The sequence below is a fragment of the Homarus americanus genome, unplaced genomic scaffold, assembly GCF_018991925.1.
Source record: "Homarus americanus isolate GMGI-L3 unplaced genomic scaffold, GMGI_Hamer_2.0 scaffold25827, whole genome shotgun sequence".
Classification (NCBI taxonomy): domain Eukaryota; kingdom Metazoa; phylum Arthropoda; class Malacostraca; order Decapoda; family Nephropidae; genus Homarus; species Homarus americanus.
Window position 1 is genome coordinate 2,030,864 of NW_024738300.1, and position 25,438 is coordinate 2,056,301.

Genomic DNA, 25,438 nt, shown 5'->3' on the forward strand with positions numbered 1-25,438 from the left:
CTATTTCTCCTCAGCCCTATACCTATGTTTCAGAAATATCACCGAGGACTGTTTGGAAGTATCATAAGAACATAAGAATGGAGGAAACTGCAGCGGGCCTATTGGTCCATACTGGGCAATACCGTTTATACCCAACCCTTATTGCTCATATATCCATCCAACCTATATTTGAAGCTATCCAGCGTATTCGAGTTAATGATGATGTTTGGTAACTTGTTCCGCTCATCCACTACTCTATTTCCAAACCAATGTTTACCTATTTTGAGCCTAAACTAAAAAAAATCGAATTTAAAAGCATTGGTTGGATAGTTTGAGTATCTCTGTGATATCACCTTTGTCTAGCCCTGACTTCCACTTATATACTATAATCATATCGCCCCTCACTCTACCGTGCGTCTCTCGAGGGAGTGCAGATTAAGATGCTATAACCTGTCTCTGAAGAAAATAATTGAGAATGGCTTAATCAGTGAGGAAAACATTGATTGTATACATACATACACGTTATAAATCAACAATTACACACACATTTATATATATATATATATATATATATATATATATATATATATATATATATATATATATATATATATATATATATATATATATATATATATATATATATATATATATATATATATGCTGATAACCACAAGGAAAAATAAAACACGAAGTTCCCAAGCGCTTTCGTATAATTCACATCTTCAGGGGTGAGTACAAACTGTTTGTACTCACCCAAGATGTAATTATGCGCACCTACAGTGATTTATTTGCATATATATATATATATATATATATATATATATATATATATATATATATATATATATATATATATATATATATATATATATATATATATATATATATATATATATACACCAGTCTGGATTATCAAAATACAAAATACTCTAATAATGACAACACTTCAACCCTGCCTGAATCAGTTGCCAGATTACGTTCTGCGACTTCGCCTATAAATACATAATTTGGATCTGGTGGAGACAGTTCCTCAGTGCTGTCGTGACGATAACTATCTCATCTCCCGTCCTACTGCGTAAGGTATACATAGTGTGCATAGTTGGATAACTCAAGATGTATTAAGTGATTCGCCTCTTTCTGTTGTTTTAGTACATAAGGTGCCCAACTAGCTTAAGAAGCGGTTATATATTTACTTTGGTCGTAAATAGTAGTAATTCCCATATATGGGCATGCCTGTCAGTTAACAAAAGTACATTATACGACCGATGTGATTTCAAAGAAAGTGAACCAGATTTCTTTAATGGCTAGTTGAATATTTACTCGTGTACCCTTCCAGGTAGGCAGACTACAATGAACTGGGGTATGCACTGTACATGCAATTTGTACCTTAGATATACTTTCACATATTCTGCTTTTAGACTACTTACCTACTCCTTTCTCTTTTGCGTTGAAGAGCGTAACTAACTATATCTACATGAGAGATAAACCTGAGGAGAGAGAGGGAGAGTGAATGTTCATATAATGTCGTTAAATAAACATTGAGGGGAGTTAACCATATAAACTTTCCCTATTGCAGGGGTAGAAGGCCTCTATTCATGTCTCAGTTGGGTGAGATAATGGTGGAGCTGACATAAAAATGCAGCTAGTCCTAAGTGCCTAGTACAGACGCTCGAGTTACACTGCATGTCTCTATGATCTTGTTGCATAGCTGTATACAGAACCATATCCATCTATCTTTAGGTCTTGGTAGAACATGTTTTTTGTAATTTTTTCATTTATGAGGAAAGGTCTTGTTCTGTGTTAAGATGTCGAATATTACTACTGCTACTACTCACAATAATAATAATGCTATTAGTAATAATACTATATTATTATTATTATTATTATTATTATTATTACTATTATTATTTTCATTATTGTTATTACTATTATTTGCATTATATTCATAAAAAATATACTAAAAGACTTAAGTCTATATTTGACGACAATAAATTTTACTGGCCAGCAAAAAAAATGCAATAATCTCTTCAGTTGCTACCCTCTACATATGCTGTTGTTCGACAGAGCCTACCAGCTCATGGGGAGGCGAATAACAAACCATAGAATGGGGATAGCAGACCGCACCAGGATCGTATGGATGTGGCTGAGTGGAATGTCGGCACGGAACATTTCTTGTGATACTGGCACAAGCATCTCCACAGTGTATCGGTGGGTCCGTCGGTGGGAGATGGAAGGCACGGTGGAGACCAAATCAAAAAGTGGAAGAGCTCACTTGGATAAATGGAACAAAGAGGCCTCAGCGGCAAGTGTTAACGGCAGTAGTAGGAGCGCCGCCTACTATCAATCTCAATATCCAGTGCCAATACAGTTCGTACACTACAAATCATATCATTCTTGACCTGGCAATATAAAGTGCATTTCCCCACTATGATGAGGACAAAACGTTGAAATGTATTATGATCTCCAAGATCAACGTGAAGGCAGATGTTGTCCTAAAATTTCTAGCCACATTAATTAGCAAGAGAAAAATAATTTGTGACAATTTTTCAAGGCCAGGAAAATATTAAATTAAAAAATAGGAATGATACAAAATATGTAATTAATGCTATGATAACAAAACCTCTATTACTGAAATTTAATACTAAAATTTTATAAAAAGAATTTCGGAACGTTTGTGTTACCGCCACAGTAGGATAAACTAGAAGGAAGAGAGAGAGAGAGAGAAAGGGAGAAAGGAGAGAGACAGAAGGAGTGTTGACAAAGAGCTCTGCTGAGGTGTTAAATGTGGAGCAGATGGCCCTCGCCTCCGGCTGACTAGCTCGACTAGTCTCTAGCCGTCCAGTGAGATCTCAAGTCAGGGAGCTAATAGGTCCTACATTAGACCCGAAACACGTAAGTTTTTATATGGTTTAACACCACACTCTCTCAAATATATTATATGTAGTTGTTAATAGTGAAGGAACATACGAGTGAATTAATTATCGCATACGTAGCATATGTAATTTGTACTCTGCAGGTTTTGACCGAATAAAGAACAATCGAGTCCTACGTGCAAGGGTCTCCTTATCCCACAGTTGCTCATTGGGCGGTTATAGTATGAACATATGAACATAAGGAGTCTGTAATAGGCCGGTTGGCCTGTGCATGGCAGCTCCTGTCCGGAGTTACAATCACCCCCTATCATCCATGAATCTATCTAGCCTCCTTTTAAAACTTCCCAGCATTCCAGCACTTACTACAAAGTTGCTAAGCTTGCTCCACTCGTCCACCACCCTATTTGTGAATCAGTTCCTATCTCCCTCCTAAACCTAAACTTATCCAACGTAAATCCGTTACTACGAGACCTATTCTGCTCGGATATTATAAGATATTTGTATCTCCTTTGTTGATTCTTTTCACCCACTTAAATACTTCTATCATATCTCCCCGCACTCTTCGTCTTTCTAGGAAATACAAGTTTAGTTTCCTTAGTCTATCTTCATAAGGAAAGTTTCTAACTCCCGGAATCATTTTCGTCATTCTTCGCTGCACCGACTCTAGTGAATTGATATCCATTCTATAATAAGGGCACCAGAATGACATTCAAAGACAAACTGAGAGAAGGCTTTGTATGTATTACCCAAAAAATTAATGCTGTCCAATCGAACAAATGAACATTAGGTTTCTTCTCAGTTTCTCAACATATCAATAAAAGTTATGAATTATATTCAATTCACTGCGCCACCATTCATAACCCATGCCACTAGTTTCCTTCCAGATTAAGCAGCAGTTTGACTTAAAAGCAAGTTAAAGTGACTTTTAGAGATTATTATATTCACTGGAAAAAAAATCCCTTTAGGTCATGTGGTAACACTTGATTCTTATTTTGCAAGGTGGTAATTAAATTAATTTTATAAAATCTCCGAAGAAGAGAAATTGGTTGTCTAAAAAGTTTCACCAAAAGAAAATCTAACTGTGACTGACAGGTTTAGAGGTACTAAGTGCCAAACAATAGCATGTAATGTGAAACGAGAAAGCACACATGCACACATGTGCACACACACGTAAATATATATATATAAAGTTGCCTCCCGAAAGCTGAGAATGCTGTACAGATGCCGTAGGTACTTCACTCCTGAGCAGTTGCTTCATGTATATAAGGAATTCATTCGTCCTAACTTGGAGTACTGCTCTCATATCTGGGGTGGCTCTTCTTCTGTCCAACTGTTAGATAGGGTGGAGTCAAAGGCATTTCGTCTTATTAACTCTCCTCCTTGAGTTGATAATCTTTCTTCCCTTTCTCTTCGCCGCATTGTTGCTTCGCTCTCTCTCTTTTACAGGTACTTTAACGGGCAATGTTTGGTGGATTTGGCATCCTGTATACCGCCGGCAAGGCTCGTAACACTCGTCTTGACCGCGGTGCCCACCGTTTCTCTGTGGCTGTCGGTCACACTAGAATAACCCGTTATTATACCTTCTTTCCTCACACAGCCAAACTGTGGAATGCTCTGCCTTCTTATGCGTTTCCATAATCATACAATCTGTCTCACTTCAAAAAGCTGGTTTTCCGGCATCTAATTATTTTCTTTCATTTCTATTTAATTTTTACTATTATTTTTTCGCCCTCAGACCCCGATATGGGTCGATGACTTGTGGCCGGTGGGCAAATCCTCGTAAAAAAAAAAAAAAAAAAAAATATATATATATATATATATATATATATATATATATATATATATATATATATATATATATATATATATCATGTAGATCAATGAAAACGTGGATAAGATAATTCTTGATAAAATCACACGGGAAAAGGGAAACAACGGAGCACCTTAGCTTTCGTCTTTATTCAAGACATCTTCAGAGGCAACTGGATTACATGAACAGAGAGAGGCTTAAATATACAGGGTGACCTTAAAAATATGAGGTCAGGTCATAATGATGTCATCCACTAATCCCCACACCAACACACACGTAGAGGAGCTTAAGAGAAGGGGGGTGACGTGACTAGTCAGGTTAGGTAAAAAATAAGGGACCCACTAAATAACTATCAAAAGAACATACATAAGAACATAAGAAAGTGGGATACTGCAGGAGGCCGACTGGCCCATACAGGGCAGATCCCTTTCACACCCATCCCAGCACTTCCATGTGCCTATCCAACTTCGTCTTGAAGCTCCCTAGCGTCCCCGATCCTACGATAGCACTCGGTAGCCTATTCCACATATCCACAACTCTATTACCAAACCAGTGCTTGCCTATATCCTTTCTGAATCGGAATTTATCTAATTTAAAGCCATTTGTTCTAGTTATTTCGTTATTACTGAGCTTCAGAACATCTTCCATTTTACCCTTGTTAATCCCACTTACCCACTTGTACACCTCTATCATATCTCCCCTAACTCTACGCCTCTCTAATGAATGTAAGCCTAAGCTTTTCAGTCTTTCTTCATATGAAAGTTTCTAATATTATGGATCATTTTTGTCATTCTTCTTTGTACTCTCTCCAAAGAATCTATGTCCATTCTATAATAAGGACACCAGAATGAACCGCATAATCCATGTGTGGCCTCACTAATGCTAGGTAAAGTTTCAAGATAACGTCAGCAGTTCTGTTACTCACAGACCTAGATATGAACCCAAGAATCCTGTTTGCCTTGTTGCGAACGCTAATACATTGTTTTCTAGGTTTCAAGTCGTTGCTAACAAATACACCTAGATCTTTTTCACAATCTGAGTTTTCTATTTCCGTGTTACCTAGTTTATACTTAACGTTTGTATTCGTCTTCCCTATCTGTAGTACCTTGCATTTATCAGTATTAAAATTCATTTGCCAGTCTACTGACCACTCATGTAAGGTATCTAGATCTCTTTGAAGGTGTTCAAAGTCACTGTCTGAATTTATCACTCTCCCCATTTTGGTATCATCTGCAAATTTACTAATCCTACTAGTTATACCTAAATCAAGATCATTAATGAATATAACAAACAGCAGAGGGCCTAATACAGATCCCTGGGGAACTCCGCTTTTGACCGCACCCCAGTCTGACTTAAATCCATTTATGCTGACTCTTTGTTTCCTACCAGTTAACCATGACCTAATCCATTTTAATAATGATCCACCTATTCCATGTGCTTCTACCTTCCTTATCAATCTCTCATGAGGGACTCTATCGAATGCTTTACTGAAATCTAAATAAATTATATCATATGACTTATCATTATCTACCGCTACATATACTTCTGAGAAAAAGCTAAGCAAATTTGTGAAACAAGAACGTCCCTGGGTGAACCCGTGCTGAGAAGAATGAATTAAGTTGAATGTTACAAGGTGGCTTCTGATTTTCGTAGCAATAATTGACTCTAGCAACTTGCCTATGATTGACGTGAGACTAAGGGGACGGTAATTTGATGCAATTGATTTATCACCTTTTTTGAAAATCGGAACTACATTTGCAAGTTTCCAAGCTTCTGGCGCTAGGCCCGATTCTAATGACTTATTAAATAAAACTGCTAATGGATTACTCAACTCATCTCTACATTCTTTTAATATTCTAGCAAATACCTCGTCTGGACCAGGCGATTTATGAGGCTTCAGTTTGTTAATTTCTTTAAGCACATCGTTACTAGTAATATTGATATTCATCAACATATTTTCGATACTGTCGTTATATACCTTATGAACTTCTGGAAACTGTGCTAGGTTTTCATTTGTGAATACGGAGCGAAAATGACTATTTAACGTACTACACATTTCTAACTCATTATCAGTCATTTCTCCTGTCGTAGTTTTAAGGGGACCTATTGTATCTCTAACCTTTGATTTATACAGTTGATAAAAAGCTTTGGAGTTATTTTTCGATTCGTTTGCTATCTTGATTTCATAATTTCTCTTTGCTTTCCTAATTTCTCTTTTTACCTGTCTTGTTAGGTTCTGATAGTAACCAAGTAAGTGATTTTCGCCTTTCTTAACTTTTCTATATACTCCTTTCTTTTTCCCTAGAAGATCTAAGAGTCTATTATTCATCCATTTTGGTTGGTTCCGTATCGATCTGAATTTTCTTTTAGGGATGTGTTTATTTGGAGCATTATGGATTGTCGCAATAAATTGTTCATAAGTAGCTGCTAAATTAAATTCGGGGTTCTCCCGTCCTAAGTTGACAGTTTCCGGAGGTGTGGGGGGGATTAATCTTTTGACCATAGGGTCATCCCTTAGGTCTCTCCTTAAGCTACAGTAATTAGCCTTCCTAAAATCCGGGATCAAGGCCGAATTTTCCTTCTTCCTGCCATTCCATATTATGTTAAAATAAATGGCTTTATGATCACTGTTTCCTAGTTCGTCTCCAATCCCAACATCTTTTACTAGATTTTCATTATTACTGAGAACTAAATCGAGGATATTATTTCCTCTAGTGGGCGAGTTTATGAATTGATATAAAAAACTATCTTGTACTACTTCTAGAAAATCTTCAAATTCATAATCGCTAAGTTGATTTTTCCAATCTAAGCCTGAAAAGTTGAAATCGCCTAGAATACAAACATTGTTTCTATTAGATGCCTTCTTTATTTCTTCCCATAGCAATTTACCATCGTTCCTACTCAAATTAGGTGGTCTATATATAACACCAATGACTACGGATTCACTGCCCTCACCAATCTCTACCCAAATACTTTCATTGTCGCTATTTGTTTTAATGTTTGATTTAATGCAGCTTTTTAATGACACCCTGATATACACTGCTACACCGCCCCCTCTCCTTCCTACTCTGTCAAATTTAAATAGGTTATATCCTGGAATATGAAATTCTGCTAAAAAATGTTTGCTGTTTGAATTTATCCATGTTTCCGTTATTGCAATTATATCTATGTTCTCTTTACTAACAATGGCTCTGAGCTGGTCCATTTTGTTACACAAGCTTCTACTATTAGTATAATAAACACTCAATATATTTCTTCCGTTTCTATCTGTTTTACATTTATTACTTTGATGTTTGTTATTATGACTAACTATATTTTCAGCATTATCTACTTCTGTTTCACTGCTGTTATTTTCACATGGTATTTTCCTCTCTTTACCATTGATGGGATTTGGACATATTAAAACCCCACCTTTACTACCCTGTCATCTATCTTCGGTAGCACGGCCACCCCCTTCCTACTTAAATGCACCCCATCCCTTGCATACATACTATCATTACCATAGTACAGGCTCCAATTATTATCAATGAATGGCGTCGACAGCTCTTTACACTGTTCTTCCAACCAGCAATTGAAACCGATTGCACGGGACATCCATTCACGACTGGCACCACGTCTAGGTAGGATAGAGCAAGCAATAGGAGTTCCACCCTTCACCCTAATCTTATCTAGATCAAAGGTTTTCAAAGCATTTTTAACCTTGGGCCACTGACAAATAAATTTATGTAATATATTATCAGTTTTGAACTGACCATCACTAAGGTTTATTTATTATAATTCCTCAAATTGATAGAGTTATGCGTGTAAATGAGGCAGAAAGGCAGATCAGCAACCTGGAACTTGGTCACAATTTTCGTGATGCCATATGGCAGCAGGGTCTACTATTAGACAACACATTATGCTTTCATATATATATATATATATATATATATATATATATATATATATATATATATATATATATATATATATATATATATATATATATATATATATATATATATATTAACCATGGCAATGAATTTTGATGGTCAGCCACAAAGTTCATGTTGGAACACTGGGTCCAGTTCACCAGTGTTTGTGCCAACTGTGACTAGCTGCTGAAACAGCAGTTGAGGGTCGATTAATGCAGACTCAGAACCATCATTACGAACAAAGCACGGGGACTCATTTGAAGTTTTAATACCAGTTATTCCTCAAACATAATTAGTTATATTGTAGGTGTCTCTTCTGAACATTAGCCAGTGACATACTATACACCTTAGTTTCCAATAACCCGAACCCCAACAGATGGCCATCTTCACACGTGAGTCTTGAATATATGGCAACAACTGTAAACTTATTCCATTTCGTGTCTTTTCATCATGCCTACATGGACAATATACACAGAGAATGAAGACGGGTGCTTCAGTGATGCGTTCTTATCTTGCGGTCGTTGCTGTGTCGCACGCTGTCACTGCCAAGCTGCCTCTCCCTACAGGTCAGTTCACAACATGACGACGAGTTGGCACTTTTCATATGACACCTATATCTGACATTGCTGTATTTGTAATATAATTACATTACTGATACTACAAAAGAATATAATTTTGTTTCTAATAAGAAATACATAAATGATAGATAATATAAATATATAGTGAAACAAACCCAAATAGACCAGGTTTGGCAAGCATTAGCGTGCCAAAAATTTTGTATATCTGTTACGTTGATAACCTTTAAAAAGTTTGATTAGGAAACAACAATAAACTTATTGATGTCTTGGAAAATACAGACGTTCATGAAGGATCTGTTAGAAAAAAAAATAGGTAAAGACAGAAAAAGCGACAATGTTGTAAATACTCTATAAATAGTTGTTGGTTAAAGATGTGAGTTGGTGATGGACAAGTGTAATTACTAACCTTATTACGTTCTTGAATACCTTAGTTATTTAAGTGCAGTAATAACATTATAACGTCATCGCCATGAGAGAATCTCCAACATTGTATAATAATAATTCAGAGTTTTAGATAAGTTCTAACTAGAAATGAACGAATAATGGATAGTGATAAAAATATATCTAATATACGCTTTGCAGATTATAGATTTTATCACCGATAATGAAGAGGTTTTACAAAAAAGTTGGTTAACAGCTTTGTTAATGTATGTAAATACGAGTAGGCCTATAGACAACTTAATCAACATACAGTATATGTGTATCTTGCTCTTTATATTAAAGAGTTAATGAAAAAGAATAATATTAGTCTTAGACGTTGCTTATGCTGTTCTTTGGATAACTTTTATAATGCTATAATTTTTTTGACACAGTGGGACGTGAGGTGAGGTTAGGCCTGGGTCAGGCAGTGGATGCTGTGCTGGATGCCATGGTGGAGACCAACTGCTCCTTCATCCTGCTCACTGATGGTGCCACCTCCTACACCACTGTATACGAGGCACTGCAAAATTATTCTCTTTTAATATAATCTGTGTGTGTCACTTGCGATCCTTCAATACACAGACTTAATTCACATAAATTTTCTAAGCACTAATGCAACATCTGTAATATTCACCCGCCGTTAACAGTAATATATCACCAACGTATATTTACACAGTGAACTATCTTTTTAGTATATAATCAGAGAACATGAAACCGTCATGCTTCTTAAAAATGAATAGGTTATTTTACTTACAAGAATAATTAAGTAAACTGAACAAATTAGGAACGCAGACTTACAATACGCTATGTTGTTAAACAGATGGTGGGTCAGCTGGTGGCTCCCTGGGGTGTGGGGCTGTTCGAGGTGGCAGTGGACGGCCAGGACGCTAACGTGACGCAGGCACAGCTCTCCCGGGTGGTCGACGAGGCTCGGCGGGTAGGTCACTCTCACATTACTACTGAAGCGGGTAGGTCACTCTCACATTACTACTGAGGCGGGTAGGTCACTCTCACATTACTACTGAGGCGGGTAGGTCACTCTCACATTACTACTGTGGCGGGAAGGTCACTCTCACATTACTACTGAGGTGGGTAGGTCACTTTTACATTACTACTGAGGCGGGTAGGTCACTCTCACATTACTACTGAAGCGGGTAGGTCGCTCTCACATTACTACTGTGGCGGGTAGGTCACTCTCACATTACTACTGAGGCGGGTAGGTCACTCTCACATTACTACTGAGGCGGGTAGGTCACTCTCACATTACTACTGAGGTGGGTAGGTCACTTTTACATTACTACTGAGGCGGTAGGTCACTCTCACATTACTACTGAGGCGGGTAGGTCTTTTACATTACTACTGAGGCAGGTGGGTCACTCACATTACTACTGAGGCGGGTAGGTCACTTTTACATTACTACTGAGGCGGGTAGGTCACTTTCATTACTGCAGGGCTGGTAGGTCACTTTTACATTACTGAGGCGGGTAGGTCACTCTCACATTACTACTGAGGCGGGTAGGTCACTCACATTACTACTGAGGCGGGTAGGTAGGTCACTCTTACTACTGAGGCGGGTAGGTCACTCTCACATTACTACTGAGGCGGGTAGGTCACTTTGTCACTTTTACATTACTACTGAGGCGGGTGAGAGGCGGGTAGGTCACTTTTACATTACTACTGAGGCGGGTAGGTCACTTTACATTACTACTGAGGCGGGTAGGTCACTTTTACATTACTACTGAGGCGGGTAGGTCACTCTCACATTACTACTAAGGCGAGTAAATCCAAAGGTACACATTCTTATCCCTACTGTCATGCTCTGGCCTATCGCAGTTGTTCTATTTTTAGCTAGACTAACAACAGATCAATTGTCTGTTTTAATGATTTTACATAACCAGCCATATTAAACACATAAGATCTAACTCGCTTATTAATTTTTCAAGAAAAAATATCATTCCTCCTATCAGCGTCAAGCGAAAAGCAAATTATTTCGTGTATATACATATCTTACTGTCGTATCATAATATTTATAATATTTAAGACACACCCACCCATACACTGTACATACAGTATATATGTAACTGGTCGAAAGTCCTATTGGGGTTTATTTAAATGGATGGTAATGCAGTGGAAGGGCCCCTCAGAATACCGAATCAACACAAACAAAATTGCTGAAGTATTTACCGTGACCTGGACTGGTGTTCCTGAGATTGGGGTTAAAGGGACGCACTGGTAATGATATGACACTTGTATTACTTAACAGCACCAACCTTACAGCAGTAAAGATATATTAATTGCACAAGAGACAACAATTCATTTGGATTAATGCCTCAACATATCTTTCATCGCTAGACACTCCTATCATCAGCAGAGGAAAAATATGAACCTGGTCCCAGTGTGAGCTCACCAGCTCAGGAGTTGCTGAGGTCAAGGGTCGCGCTTCCCTGAGTTTAAGCCCAGTGACACTCCCACAGGAACACAACCCGACGGATCCTTAACTCAGCAGCTCCTCAGCACACATATCCTTAAAATAGCATAGTGGTCTGGAAAGCCTCACAAAATAATATTAACCCCTAGAAAAATACTAGTTCTTAATTTACTATACTACACAAAGATCAAAGATTGCAACTAATAACCTGCACAAGAATATGGGTCAGTCATAATGGCCTGATACCATCAGAGCCTAGATCAGCATGCACATACAGTACATGAAACCCAAAATCACTCATGACTCGTCAGGGGGCGGCTCATCCGCTTATTCTTATTACTTTACTTGAGTTCATGAGTCATGTGTGCTTTTGTGCACCATACCTGTAATCGTACACAACACCACTGACCCAGAATACACCATTACCGTCAAGTTGTACTACATGCATAACACCAAACAATCCTTTAAAAAGTACTCCCACGTCCAGAGGGTAAGATCAACTATCAGGGTCGTCGACGTCAAACCAGGACTTGATTAGACAAACCATATACACCCAGAGAAAGCTTCTCTCCCACTTACTTTATAGGAGGGGAGAGCGGCAGAGTAAATCCTGCTCAGTTAGGTCAGGTCACTGTAAAACCACGTGTACCTTAGGAGCATAAGAACATATGAATGGAGGAAACTGCAGCACGCCTATTGGCCCATACAGGGCAGTCCCTTTTACACCCAGCCCCTATTGCTCATATATCCATCCAACCTATGTTTGAAGCTAGCCAGCGTATTCGAGTTAATGATGATATTTGGTAACGTGTTCCACTCATCCACTACTCTATTTCCAAACCAATGTTTACCTATTTCGAGCCTAAATCTAAATTTGTCTAATTTAAAACCATTGTTAGGAGTTCGCTCCTGTTTGGATAGTTTGAGTACCTTTGTAATGTCCTCCTTGTTCAGCCCTGACTTCCATTTATACATCTCGAACATATCGCCCCTCACTCTACGTCTCTCAAGGGAGTGCAAATTAAGAAGCTTTAACCTGTCTCTGTACTCAAGGTTCAAAATGCCCGGGATTAGTCTTGTCAGTCTCCTCTGAATTCTTTCCAAGGAATCTATATCCATTCTGTAATACGGTGAACAGAATTGAACTGCGTAATCCAAGTGGGGTCTCACAAGCCCAAGATACAGTTTTAAGATGACCTCGCTAGTTTTGTATGAATCCAAGTACTTTATTAGCCTTGTTTCGAGCAAAACACATTGTTTATTTGACTTAAGATTTCTACTTATCATTACTCCTAAATATTTCTCTCAGTCGTATTTCTCAATAACATCGTTGTTCATCAGGTTATCTGGTTTCTCTGTTTACATCTCCTATACTGAGTACTTTACATTTGTCCACATTGAATGTCATCTGCCATTTTTCAGACCAGTTGCCCAGCTAGAAGAGTGATCTAGTTTTCCCTCCTCCTATGTAATTTTCCTTAGCTGTGGTGTCATGTAGTGTTGGCTTGGTGCCAGTCTCAGCGGGTTTCCTACATGCATGTGTGGCACGCATCTATCTCTCCTGGGAGATCCGGGTGAAAACCAAGACGCCCGTGTGGGGCCTACAGCCAGCCGCCTGCCGTTACCAGCACCACACTAACTGCCATTCCAAGTGTGACCCAAACTCCTGTGAATGATATCTTACTAATCCCCATTTAGTTCTTCCCCGCCCTATCTAAACATTGTATGCGATCGAACTGGACTTACTTGTGAACACGCTTGAAAACGCCTACAAGCTTAGCAACTTTGTAGTAAGTGCTGGAACTCTGGAAAGTTTCAAAAGGAGGCTAGATAGATTCATGGATGATAGAGAGTGGTAGTAACTCGCGACCGGAGCTGCCATGCACAGGCCAACCGGCCTATTGCAGACTCATTATTTTCTTATGTTCTTATGTTAACATCATCTACATATCTATACCATGGAGGAATAAAATCCCCTATATTGGGTAGTAATCTAGCCTAAAGAAAACTCCATATAAATACAGGCTAATGGCGCAGAAAGACAATTACCCATGATCACGCCAAACATTTGTTTGTAAAACTTTCCATTTACTCTAAACACATTGTCAGTAACGCATAACTCTATTAATTTGTGAAATGTATCATGTTCAAAAGTCAAATCTAACAGATGCAATTTATCTTTAAGAAATGAAAGTATATATATATATATATATATATATATATATATATATATATATATATATATATATATGTGTGTGTGTGTGTGTGTGTGTGGTATAATGAAGACCATTATATCCATTGGAAAGATTTCCAACAATGAAATTTTGAAGGAAAGAAAATATGTCTCCTTGAAAATTTCAGTATGGTCATTGATCATATTGATATAAGAGCAGGCCTGCTAAAATGGTCACGTGTAATAAGACGGTTAATGACCCTCATATTATTTTCATATCTGTGTAAGTCTTTCTCGCATCATTGATAAGTTGTATTAATTATGCTGGACTTCCACATGAGATTCTGATATCTGTTGTTACTAGTTGTATACTTCGGTTATATTTACATTTAAGAGTAAATATCATCAGCTTAGGCGACTGTCATGGTGCGTGACGGTGGTGGTGGTGAGCGACAACCCAGCCTTCCTTACCGCCTTCGCCGAGGGGTCCCTCAAGGGCCGCCTCCTGGTGTGGGCTACAAGGCTCCTGGTCATCACTCGTTTATCTTCGAAGGGGATCAGGCTTCTTCTAACGTCCCACTGGACTTTCTCCATGATGAACACCATGGTGATGAATACACAAGATGCATCCCAAGTATTAAGGTACTGTACAATACGTACTTACCACTACACTTACTTATGGAGATACAAGAGAGATATAATTTGTTGATTTTGTCATTGGTCATTGTTCTGTACCCGGTCAGTTGACGCTATTATAATGCATTCACAGGTCCAGTGTAGTCTGGTGTGAATCAAATATGACAGGAAGGATAGAGTTAACTTTCTAAGTAAAGAAATGGTACATTATAAACTATTTTTCTGCTACATAGTTTTCAGCTTAGATATAACCTTACGCTCACGATTATAAATTTATGTCATGATCCCTCGAGAGGGTCACGAAATAATTTGTACAGTATATCTTGGGGCTCCCTTTGGATAAAGTTCTGTTTTACCAAAATAATTCTCTCTCTCTCTCTCTCTCTCTCTCTCTCTCTCTCTCTCTCTCTGTTGACGATAGTGTAGTAGTTGTAATGTGAATAGTATAGTTATTGATGGTACTGAGTGTGAGCTCTTTCAACATCAGACTTGACCAACACTGGAGCAGGTTCAGATACATTCAGGAGTCGGTGCTTGCCCAGTACTTGCCAACAGTGCGAACAGAGACGTGACCGAACGCCGAAGCGGGTAACGAGCCGCTCAGTGGTGAAGAGGATAAAAGTAGATAGTGTATGCTAGTGTTACAGTGTATGCCCATAGTGTAAATATAGATATAGAATATGAGCTGCCCCTGTAAAACAAACCCCATCAACGCCGGGCACCCCCGTAAGTAAATAATATAATCAGTTAATTTAAATTGCTTATATTGTAGATATGGAGTATACGTGCACCTGCCCTACAGCCTATTGGGACCCCAAGTTGCTCAAGTGGCCTCTTGGATCCCCGCCCAAGGCCTCGTCTACATCACCCCTCTCCCTCTCTTTCCTGAGAAATTTTCCAAGTGAGTGTATTCTCTTATTCTCAGAAAAGTAGATCATTGTTTAATGTTATTTATAAGTATTAACGCTTTATGTACTATGTCTATTACGATGTCAGCTTGTTGCATCTTTACAGTGTCAGTTATCAACACCCATTTGCACATATACTGTACAATAAGCTTTGTAGTTATATTATTTTTCACCATTTTTGTAACTTTCATATACAGTAGACAGCCGTATCTCATAAACGCTAAATACTATCAGCCAGCGCCTCTAAAGAGCAGGTGTAATGAATAAGTATAAGATGTACTATGTATAATGATATATACTGCAGTTATACGAGTATACGCAGTCATTCCTACTTTAATACAATGATGCAGAGATCCAGCAAGCTGTTCCCAAAATTCTGTTATGACTTGCGTCCACCAGTTTCTACGGTGCGAGGGTGAACGTGACCGCCCTGCCGTATGCCCCGTACTGGATGACCTCTGGTGAAGGCAACAACACCAAGCACTCCGGCATTGACTACAACCAACTCATGACTTTATCTGAAGTTCTCAACTTTACTATCCACGTCCTACCATCTGCCAACTGGGATGAGGTAAGACATTGTTTCCTGTGGTTGGCAAATATACTTCACACAGACCTCGAAGTCATCTTATTAATAAAGAATTATGAAATATATGAAAAGTGAGTCCTAGAAAAATGCACACTAAGCCTTGAACCCTGCTCAGGTAATCCTCTGGTCCCAATCAGTTCTCAGGTAACTTGAGGTCTGTATGACCCCAAAGAAAAAAAAATACTTTCACCGCTCTTATTGAAATATATAAGGTTATATAACATATAAAATGAATATACATCCATTTAAAGGAAAATTAAAAAACAAAATATTAGTAAAATTATTTTTGTATATAAAAAACTAAACAATATTTTTTTTAATCATAACTTTATAAAAAAAAAATATTTATAGTCTTTTTCTGCGTCATTTTGATGTGGTCATGGGTTCAATATCCTGGAGCCAAAAGGAGGACCCAACTTGATGAACAGTAACTGCAGGACTGGAAGGCAAAAATGGCATTAACATTTTGGGGTATTTTTTTTCTACTTTCAGATAGCGCACATCATAGTCCATATACGTTCAAAATACATCTTATAGCATATTTAGAAGTTAGATGGAATGATAATGTATGATATAAATGCTCTAACCCGGATCTACAGAGTGGGAGTGCGCACCACATACTGGGCATTGACAGCGCAGGCACTCAGACCTCGTCTTCCTGTCTTGCTTCCTAGGGCACAGGATACACCTTTTCTTGGTATTGGCTCCTCCAGAACGCCAAGTGGAAAGGTTGAAGATGTAGATGGTCCTGACTGTTAATGCGTTGGCAAGGTAAACTGGGGTTCATCAGACATCTAAATACCTTCTGGGCAAGATAACCTGGGCCCTTCATGCCCCAAATGCCTTCTGAGGCAAGATAACCTCAGGCTTGGGGAAGTTAATGGATCGACATTGCGTTTAGGGAGGCGGGGTCTGTCAGACCTCAGGTCCTGAGCAGGGTCAATACAAAAGGAGGCAGTGTGAACGGTGCTGCACTCAGCGCTGCACTCGAGTGTTATATCTTCTCCAACTCCACACCCGTGAATGTAATATGTAGAATATATTATATAGTGACATTTCTATGTAAAGAGAACAACCAAAAAGCTAGGTTACCTATTTAATCGGGCTCTTAAACTACTAATAGGGATAAGAATTCAGGATCTCCATTAACCTCGATATGAAAATTTAGTAGATTATACCAAGAACAAGACAGCATTATTAGGGGTGGAAATTAAATTTTTACAGCTAACACATATCTTCATCAGTACTTTATCAACCTTCCTCATTCACATTTATATAGGAATCAGTGGCAGCTGGTCCGGTAGCTGATTAAAAAAGGTACGGCGTACAATCTTAGTGGTAGGAAAGAAAAGGAAGAAAGCAAAGTTATAGCTGACATTATACTTACTGGGAATTATCTATTATTCATAGGTTACCAGCCAGGTGGAGGCCAGAAGATCTTTCATAGCGACCGTTGTGTACGTGGTCCTTCCTAATCGCTTGGAGCAGTACGACTACACTCACACATTCGACTATTCACCTCTGTGTTTCGGTATGGCCAAGCCCACACTGAAGCCTCAGTGGCAGAGTTTGTACTACCCGCTGGCCAACGAGGTGTGGGCCACCATCCTGGTTACTACCATCCTCACTTGCCTGGTCATACTCATGGTAAGATATTGTGAGACTGATGCTTCAGATGTAAAGGGTGATAGCTTGGGAATCTGACAAAGAAGAAAAAATCGCCCTAATGTGGGAGCACTCTGTCTTCATATGAAACATGCTGATGATAATATGTATTCTTCAGATCGATCGCTCAAAGGTGGTCATAGGAGGTCATGGTAACGTGGAAGCCTTAGCTGTGGTGCAGGAGGTGGTGGGGACACTGCTAGGTCAGGGCTTCACTGGGCGACTTTCTATCAGTCGCTCCAACCCTGTGTTAGTAGCAGCCTGGTTGGTGTTCGCCTTCATTGTGGCTACAGCTTACCGCGGCAACCTCACAGCCTCCCTCACACTGCCCAAGTATCCACCTCGACCTGAAACTGTCGAGCAACTCGTCAAGGCTGTGGACAGGTGAGATCACAAGTTGGTACTCACGCAACTAAATAATCAATCAATATAAAAATGTGATGGAAAATAATTGATAATATGACAATAAACATCCGTTGGTAACGACGTTACCTACATCTATGCATCTATTAAGGGTAGAAAGGGCCAGAATATTATTTAGGACACACATGCACACAGACACACATACACATATTATTCATATTATCAATTTTATTTTCGTAAAATCTCTTTGCACTCTGGTTGAAATAAACGATATAGTACAGCAGATACCGAACCAATCATGCATTTTATGATAAAAGCACGAAACTTGACAAACGTATAGAATTCACTATGGCGAAAAAATTTAGACCCTGGGGCATCTCAGATTTTTCCAAGGAAGCCCATGGCGGCCCTGTTCCAAGATGGCGGCCACCGAATTTTGTTTACTTCATTTGCTCAGTAACCAGAGCACTTGGAGAATATGCAGTTTTTTCGGGGGTAAGATATTTGATTTTTGCATTTTATTAAGTGATTTGGTATTCAGAACCGCCATTTTTAAAGATGGCGGCCATAAAAACACAACATGACACAAAGAGCTTCATAAAGCATTAACTTACAAAAGCCTTTTCTGGGTAGAACTGCTTCCCCAAATTCCGGCGAAATTGATTGGCAAAAATGTTTTCTCTGCCAGTCAAAAACTCGCCAAAAACTTCGTTGTCCTGGCTCTTCAGAGCAAAGATATGCTCAGAGTAATGAGCCAAGGTGCTTACATGTCGCCGAGATTCTGTTGGCGCTTGACTCTGTTTATGGTCTACCTAAATCTATCAACTCTCCAAGTCAGATGATGGTACTGGAGTTGCCAAAGCTCTAAGCACCAAGAAAGCTCGTTTGCATGACTCATGTTGATTGAAGTATAACCAAACAGTGCTACAGCGAGCCTCGCGTAAGAGGAATGGGGAAGAAACCAGTGAAAATTTTTCTCAGCAAATGAAGCGCACTGACAGAAAAGCTCCAGACCTCAATGTGTGCTTCTATTGTGATGAACAAAACACTCCTTTAAATAGGGTTCTTCCTGAACTGCACGAGGATGTCTACAGTGAGTTCCTGTTGAACTCCATCTTCGTCGTCTCGAAAACATCAAATATCTTCTCAAATATTTGCATCGATCAGACTCATGAGCAGAACAATGCGGTTGTCAAAGGAGATGGAGGTGCCGTTGGCCTAACTGATGATCCTGCAGCACTTCAGCTGTAGATGGTGAGCGGCCCTGAGATGGCACGACTCATAGGACAGTTTGAAACGTCCTCACAACCAGCCAATGTCGATGAGAGTCGTCGTCACCACGAGCAAACTGACAGTGTCCAGTCAGCGTTCTTGAAGGACATAAAATCATTAAAAGCAGCTCTTGATAAAGCGGGGAACCCGTACAATAAAGAAGGATCAGACTTGCTAGTGCTGGACAACCGGGAGGTGGCCGAGCCCGCTGTCGTTGTTAGCGTACAGAAGATGCAGGAGTTCGGTAGCAGGTAGTATGCAGATTTTGTCAGTGAGAGACATGTCAACTGCAGCATGCCAGTTGGAGAAACAATCTCAAGGAACAACCTTCTTCTGGTCGTGTCTTCGAGAACAAAAACACAAAAAGTCAACTTGGAAGTTGCAGCACTGAAGCACGGTGGGGGGTAGTAATCTGGGTGAATTTTTGGCTCACAAAAGCCAAGCGTGACCTTCTTCACTGTCAGACAATGGTCAGCTGCGGGGCGGAACAAAGTCGCACGTAACGGCCTGCCTGGAGAAAATTTTGCCGCCGTCAGAAGATACTCCAGTCTCACCAACTGCAGACGTTCTGGTTATCGATGGAGCTGCAGTGATCATCATGTTGAAGCCGTGCATTTCTAAAACATGTGGAGAGTATTAAGAGCAAGAGTTTGCGGCACACATCAAGACACAACTGGGCAGCAAATCACGTGTTGATCTGGTGTGGGATGTGTACACAGCCCAAAGTCTGAAATTAATAGCACGGCAGAGTAGGGGGATGAGTGTCCGGTGGCGTTTGGGGGCCATCACTGGAGTCTAAAAAAACTAGAGTGCCTTCTTGAGGTATGACGATAATAAGATTAAGCTGTTCAAGTTCTTGGATGATGTCAAGTTATACCTGTCGACCAGCAAGCAAGTGATCAGCACGCTGCGCGACTCTGTGATGGTGAGTCAAGATCGAGAGGTCGCGGCCTTGTCACCCTGCGACCACGAAGAAACCGACAGCAGGTTGATGTTCCAAGTCGCTGATGCAGCAAATTGTAGTCACAAAGGCGTCATCGTCCGCACAGTGGACAACGACGTTCGTGTGCTGGCTGTGGCAACCATCACTCTTCTGCCACGATCACTTGACAGTCTGTGGGACTCCTTCTCAACAGGCAATAACTTTAGGTATATTCCAGCTCACGAAATCGCTGCGACCCTTGGTCCACAGAAATCCCTGGCCTTACTGTTTTTCCATGCGTTCACGGGCTGCGGCACTGTAAGCAGCTTTAAAGGCAGAGGATAAATGATTGCGTGGGACACCTGGAACGCGTATCCTGAGGCAACTGTTGCATTCAACAGGCTCTTTGGCCAGCCCATCGCTTGCTGAAGTTGAGGAGTAAATGGACACCATCGATAGGTTCATTGTGCTTATGTACAGCAGAACAAGCGAGATCAGTGACGTGAATGGAGCTCGCAGAAAACTGTTCACCCAAGGCCGTCAGATCAACGCTAGACGCACTCCTGCAGCATGCAAGGCGTGCCACGCTTATCAAGGTGAGCACGTCTGGGCACCATCAAATCTGATCAACGCCGTGGTGTCCTCTCCAGAAGGTGGGGGTGGAAAGTGATCGACAGAAATTGGCAGCCTTTCTGGACCAGCCTGCTGCAAGCATCCAAAGCGTGCAGAGAACTCCTCAAGTGTGACTGGAGAAGGTGAAAGAGACCACCTGAAAGTGCATGAGAAAACCTGTCGTGCACTGAGTTGTGCAAATATGATGAAAACTGTAATTGATTTGTAACTAAATTAATGTAAATGTAATGTATTAAAAATATTGTATTTTATGTATTGTCTATATCATACAATATAATAGGCCATGTAGTGTTTTTATAGCCGCCATCTTTAAAAATGGCGGTTCTGAAGACCAAATCACTTAAAAAATGCTAAAATCTAATTTCTTGCCCCCAAAACCTAGGTGTACATCCGAAAATATAAGTTCTACGTGCTCTGGTTACTGAGCTACTGACAAACAGATTTTAGTGGCCGCCATCTTTGAAAATGGCGACTATAGGCTTCCTGGGTAAAATCTGAGATGCCTCTGGGTCTAAATTTTTTCGCCTTGATGAGTTCTTTAGGTGTGTTAAGTTTAGTGCTTTTATGAAAAAATGCACGATTGGTTTCCAAAGAATAGTTATCTGCTGCATTAATAGTAATACAGTACTCGTTATAGCCGTTAAAAGAGTTATAGTACTTAATTGATGTTGTTTTAGTGGAATTCTTTGGCTGTTCAATTGATCGAATGATCAGGGAAAACTATGGAACATAATGAATTTAACTAATTTGATGCTGAAACGTGGTGTGAGTCTTAATAAGGATATTTTGTTTGTGTTGTTACATTTTAGGGCTACTATAGAACCTTATGGAATCTCGTATAAGCGCTTCTTTACCAAATCGGACTCAAAGGTCTTCAGTGCCTTGGGGAAGCTGATGGTCGTTGGAGTCGATGTTATTGACGGATACAATGACGCTCTGAAGATTAAGTGAGTCCAGTGTTCCAGTTTGGTTAATAAAGAAATTCAAAATTATTATCCATTAGCAGGACATAATCATGGAGGAATATTTATGTCTATTTTTATTTACTTTTTTTCAGTTAGATCTAAATTTAAGATATTATTTGAAGATATTTGAAGGATTTTCAGTTTTGTATTCCCAACAACAATCTGAAATATCTCACATCATACATCTATCTTCCTATTTATTTTTGTTTTTTCTTTCATTATAGGAGCTCTCATTTAGGTAGCCGTCAGTACCTTGAACTTATGATTGCACAACACTTTTCGAAGATAGATGGCTCTGCTCCGCTCTATGTTGGACGGGAGATGATTATTCCCGCAACTTCGTCATGGCCGATTCCCCACGACGCCCCATACAAACCTAAACTAGACCACTACATAATGGCCATCACGGAGGTGAGTTAAAAATACAAATGAGCTAGTTATGTTACCGAGGTGACCAAGGGAAAGTCTTAACGTTGGATGAAAGCACCAAAGCTGCCACAGTGGGCGATTCAACTGTAGTGATTTGGTATATATATATATATATATATATATATATATATATATATATATATATATATATATATATATATATATATAATCAACAACCTCACCAGCCAGGACTCGAACCCTCGACCTTCTGTGTGGGACCAGGGAACGTTACCGACCATGCCACAAGGACACTAAAAGCAGCTCTAGACTATGATATATTTCACACAAAGCCTGTTCATCGAGCCGATGGCGCCGTGAACCTCCCACTGGCAACTGCCCGTGCCACTTATGTGGATGTCAGTAGCATTTTACCGAATCCAGCTGGTATGAAACACGAGGTACCATTTATACTTCATTTTTAGTCCATATAACACGCTGACTTTGAACATATAATCAACAACCTCACCAGGCAGGACTCGAACCCTCGTCCTTCTGTGTGGGACCAGGGAACGTTACCGACCATGCCACAAGGACACTAAAGGCAGTTGAACATATATATATATATATATATATATATATATATATATATATATATATATATATATATATATATATATATATATATATATATATATATATATATATATATATGTATATTTTATATATATATGCTTATAACCACAAGGAAAAAGAAAACACGAAGTTCCCAAGCGCTTTCGTGTAATTCACATCTTCAGGGGTGAGTACAGACTAAAATAGAAGTGCAGAACAAGTTATATATATATATATACAGAGGAGGGTGAGATCAAGTCCACAAATGTTAATCAAGAACTCCCCCCAACAATACAAATGGCTGCATTTATAAAGTCCCTTGCAAGGAATGTAATATGTTTTACTTAGGCCAGACAGGTAAAGATCTTGTAACTAGACTTAAACAACATAAATATAGTGTTAGGACAGGCCAGGAATCCAATGCTCTGTTTGTTCATTTGAGGGATAATAAACATTGCATTGACTGGGGTTATGCCTCCTCAATGTTACCTTGTAATTCAAATGACAGTAGGAACATTATAGAATCTAGTCTCATTAAACATACCGAATCATTTAACATGAATTTGAGTAACGGTATGTACAAATTGGACAATTTTGTAATTAAGAAGATTTGTAACCAGGTGAGAAGGTTGGGCCAGTTTTCCCTCTGACCTGACTACCGACCACTGTAGTGCTTTTGTGAAGATTTGTAGGGTCACCTATACTTGACCTCTGTGGACTTGATCTCACCCTCCTCTGTATATATAACTTGTTCTGCACTTCTACTTTAGTCTGTATCACCCTGAAGATGTGAATTACACGAAAGCGCTTGGAACTTCGTGTTTTCTTTTTCCTTGTGGTTATCAGCATATACCTGATCACGCGCACTCAGTGATTTACTTATATATATATATATATATATATATATATATATATATATATATATATATATATATATATATATATATATATATATATATATATATATATATATATATATATATATATATATATATATATATATATATATATATATATAATTTTTTTTCAGGTATATCCACATCTTGATAAAATCACAGGGAAAAGGGAACAGGATCACCTTAGCATTCGTCTTAGGTGCTTTCGGATTAGTGGATGTCGCTCATCCCCTCCTATAAAGTAATGGAGAGTGAGCTTGCCCTGGTGCAATGAGTGAAATAAAAGGTTAAACTCTGAGAAGCCAGAAATCCCCATGGTGCTAGTGAGCGCCAAATTTCCATGGTATTTGTGGTTACTAGGTACATCCATCTCTCAGTTCATAATTAGATGTACACGTCATTAATATACGGATGTTTTATGTCTCTACCGCGGATAGTGTGTGGGTGCAGTGTAGCGCTGTCAAGGAGACATGGTGTTGTACTACAAAGAAATTATTGATATGCTCTCAGCTTTGTTGTTTAAACTCGTACAGTATGTTTCAGTTGTCACAAACCTTTTAAACTAAAGTAGACTGGGTGTCTAACAACTAATTCTCAACCAACACAGATAGTCACTTAGACCTTGTTATCATAACACAATGAAAATAGTAAAAGATATTTATAAATATCCGAAGAAATATAAAAATGATAATATCAAAAACAAATAGATCATCCATGGCATAAGTGTTCTTCAGCATTGATGTGTGGCCACACAAAACGGATAATTTCACTGTTCCATTACCGGTTATACTGTACAGTGTACAGTCCTGACTACGGTGCTGTGGTGCCCGAGCCCTCACACACTTCCAGGCTGTAGTACTGTACCTTTATGTGGAGGCAACTATACATGTAATATCGGATTTTGCACCATTGTGTTCATTGATTTTAATGATCTAGGAGATGAAGAAAAAAACATTATAATAGCTGTAACTGCAAGGGTGTGTACAAGTAAGGCCAGTGATGGAGCCCTTGCATTTTACATATCCACATAAACGAAATCTAGCTAGATATTACCTTGCAGGCTGGCCTATACGAACATTGGAGGATGAGGTGCTGCTTGACGCTGAGCGCGAGAGTCGTACAAGACAGCGAGAGAAACTGAGGGAGAAGCTACAAAGGAAAAACTTGATTATAGAAGCAGAGTCTAGAGACGACAGCATCAAAGCCCTCACCATCGTACACATGCAGGGGCTCTGCCCTCCTGCTGGGACTTGTTGCTGGGAGTAATTTTTTGGTAGAGAAGCTGACAATGATGTCATCTGGGGCCAAAAGGAAATACACAAATGAGAAACTGAGCTTGTCTTTGAATTACTGCAAATTGTTCATTCAAACTCAAGAAAAAGGAGATGGTGCTTTTTTCCCTAAATTTCTTCGCCACTGTATGGATAAGC

General features: G+C 39.2%; 1 protein-coding gene and 1 long non-coding RNA gene across 2 annotated transcripts; both read left to right on the forward strand.

The window, feature by feature from the left end:
* Window positions 1–958: 958 nt before the first annotated feature.
* On the forward strand, window positions 959–10,138 carry LOC121873999. The gene is made up of 3 exons (XR_006090327.1): window positions 959–1,062; window positions 9,055–9,145; window positions 9,970–10,138. It is a non-coding gene; the product is annotated as an uncharacterized LOC121873999 (long non-coding RNA).
* A 259-nt stretch (window positions 10,139–10,397) lies between these two features.
* On the forward strand, window positions 10,398–25,203 carry LOC121873914. The gene is made up of 9 exons (XM_042377793.1): window positions 10,398–10,514; window positions 14,588–14,820; window positions 15,587–15,715; window positions 16,122–16,293; window positions 17,722–17,958; window positions 18,095–18,360; window positions 21,976–22,113; window positions 22,356–22,542; window positions 25,069–25,203. The coding sequence occupies exons 1-9, from the start codon at window positions 10,398–10,400 to the stop codon at window positions 25,147–25,149; spliced, it is 1,560 nt and encodes a 519-aa protein (XP_042233727.1). The 3' UTR covers window positions 25,150–25,203.
* Window positions 25,204–25,438: the final 235 nt, after the last annotated feature.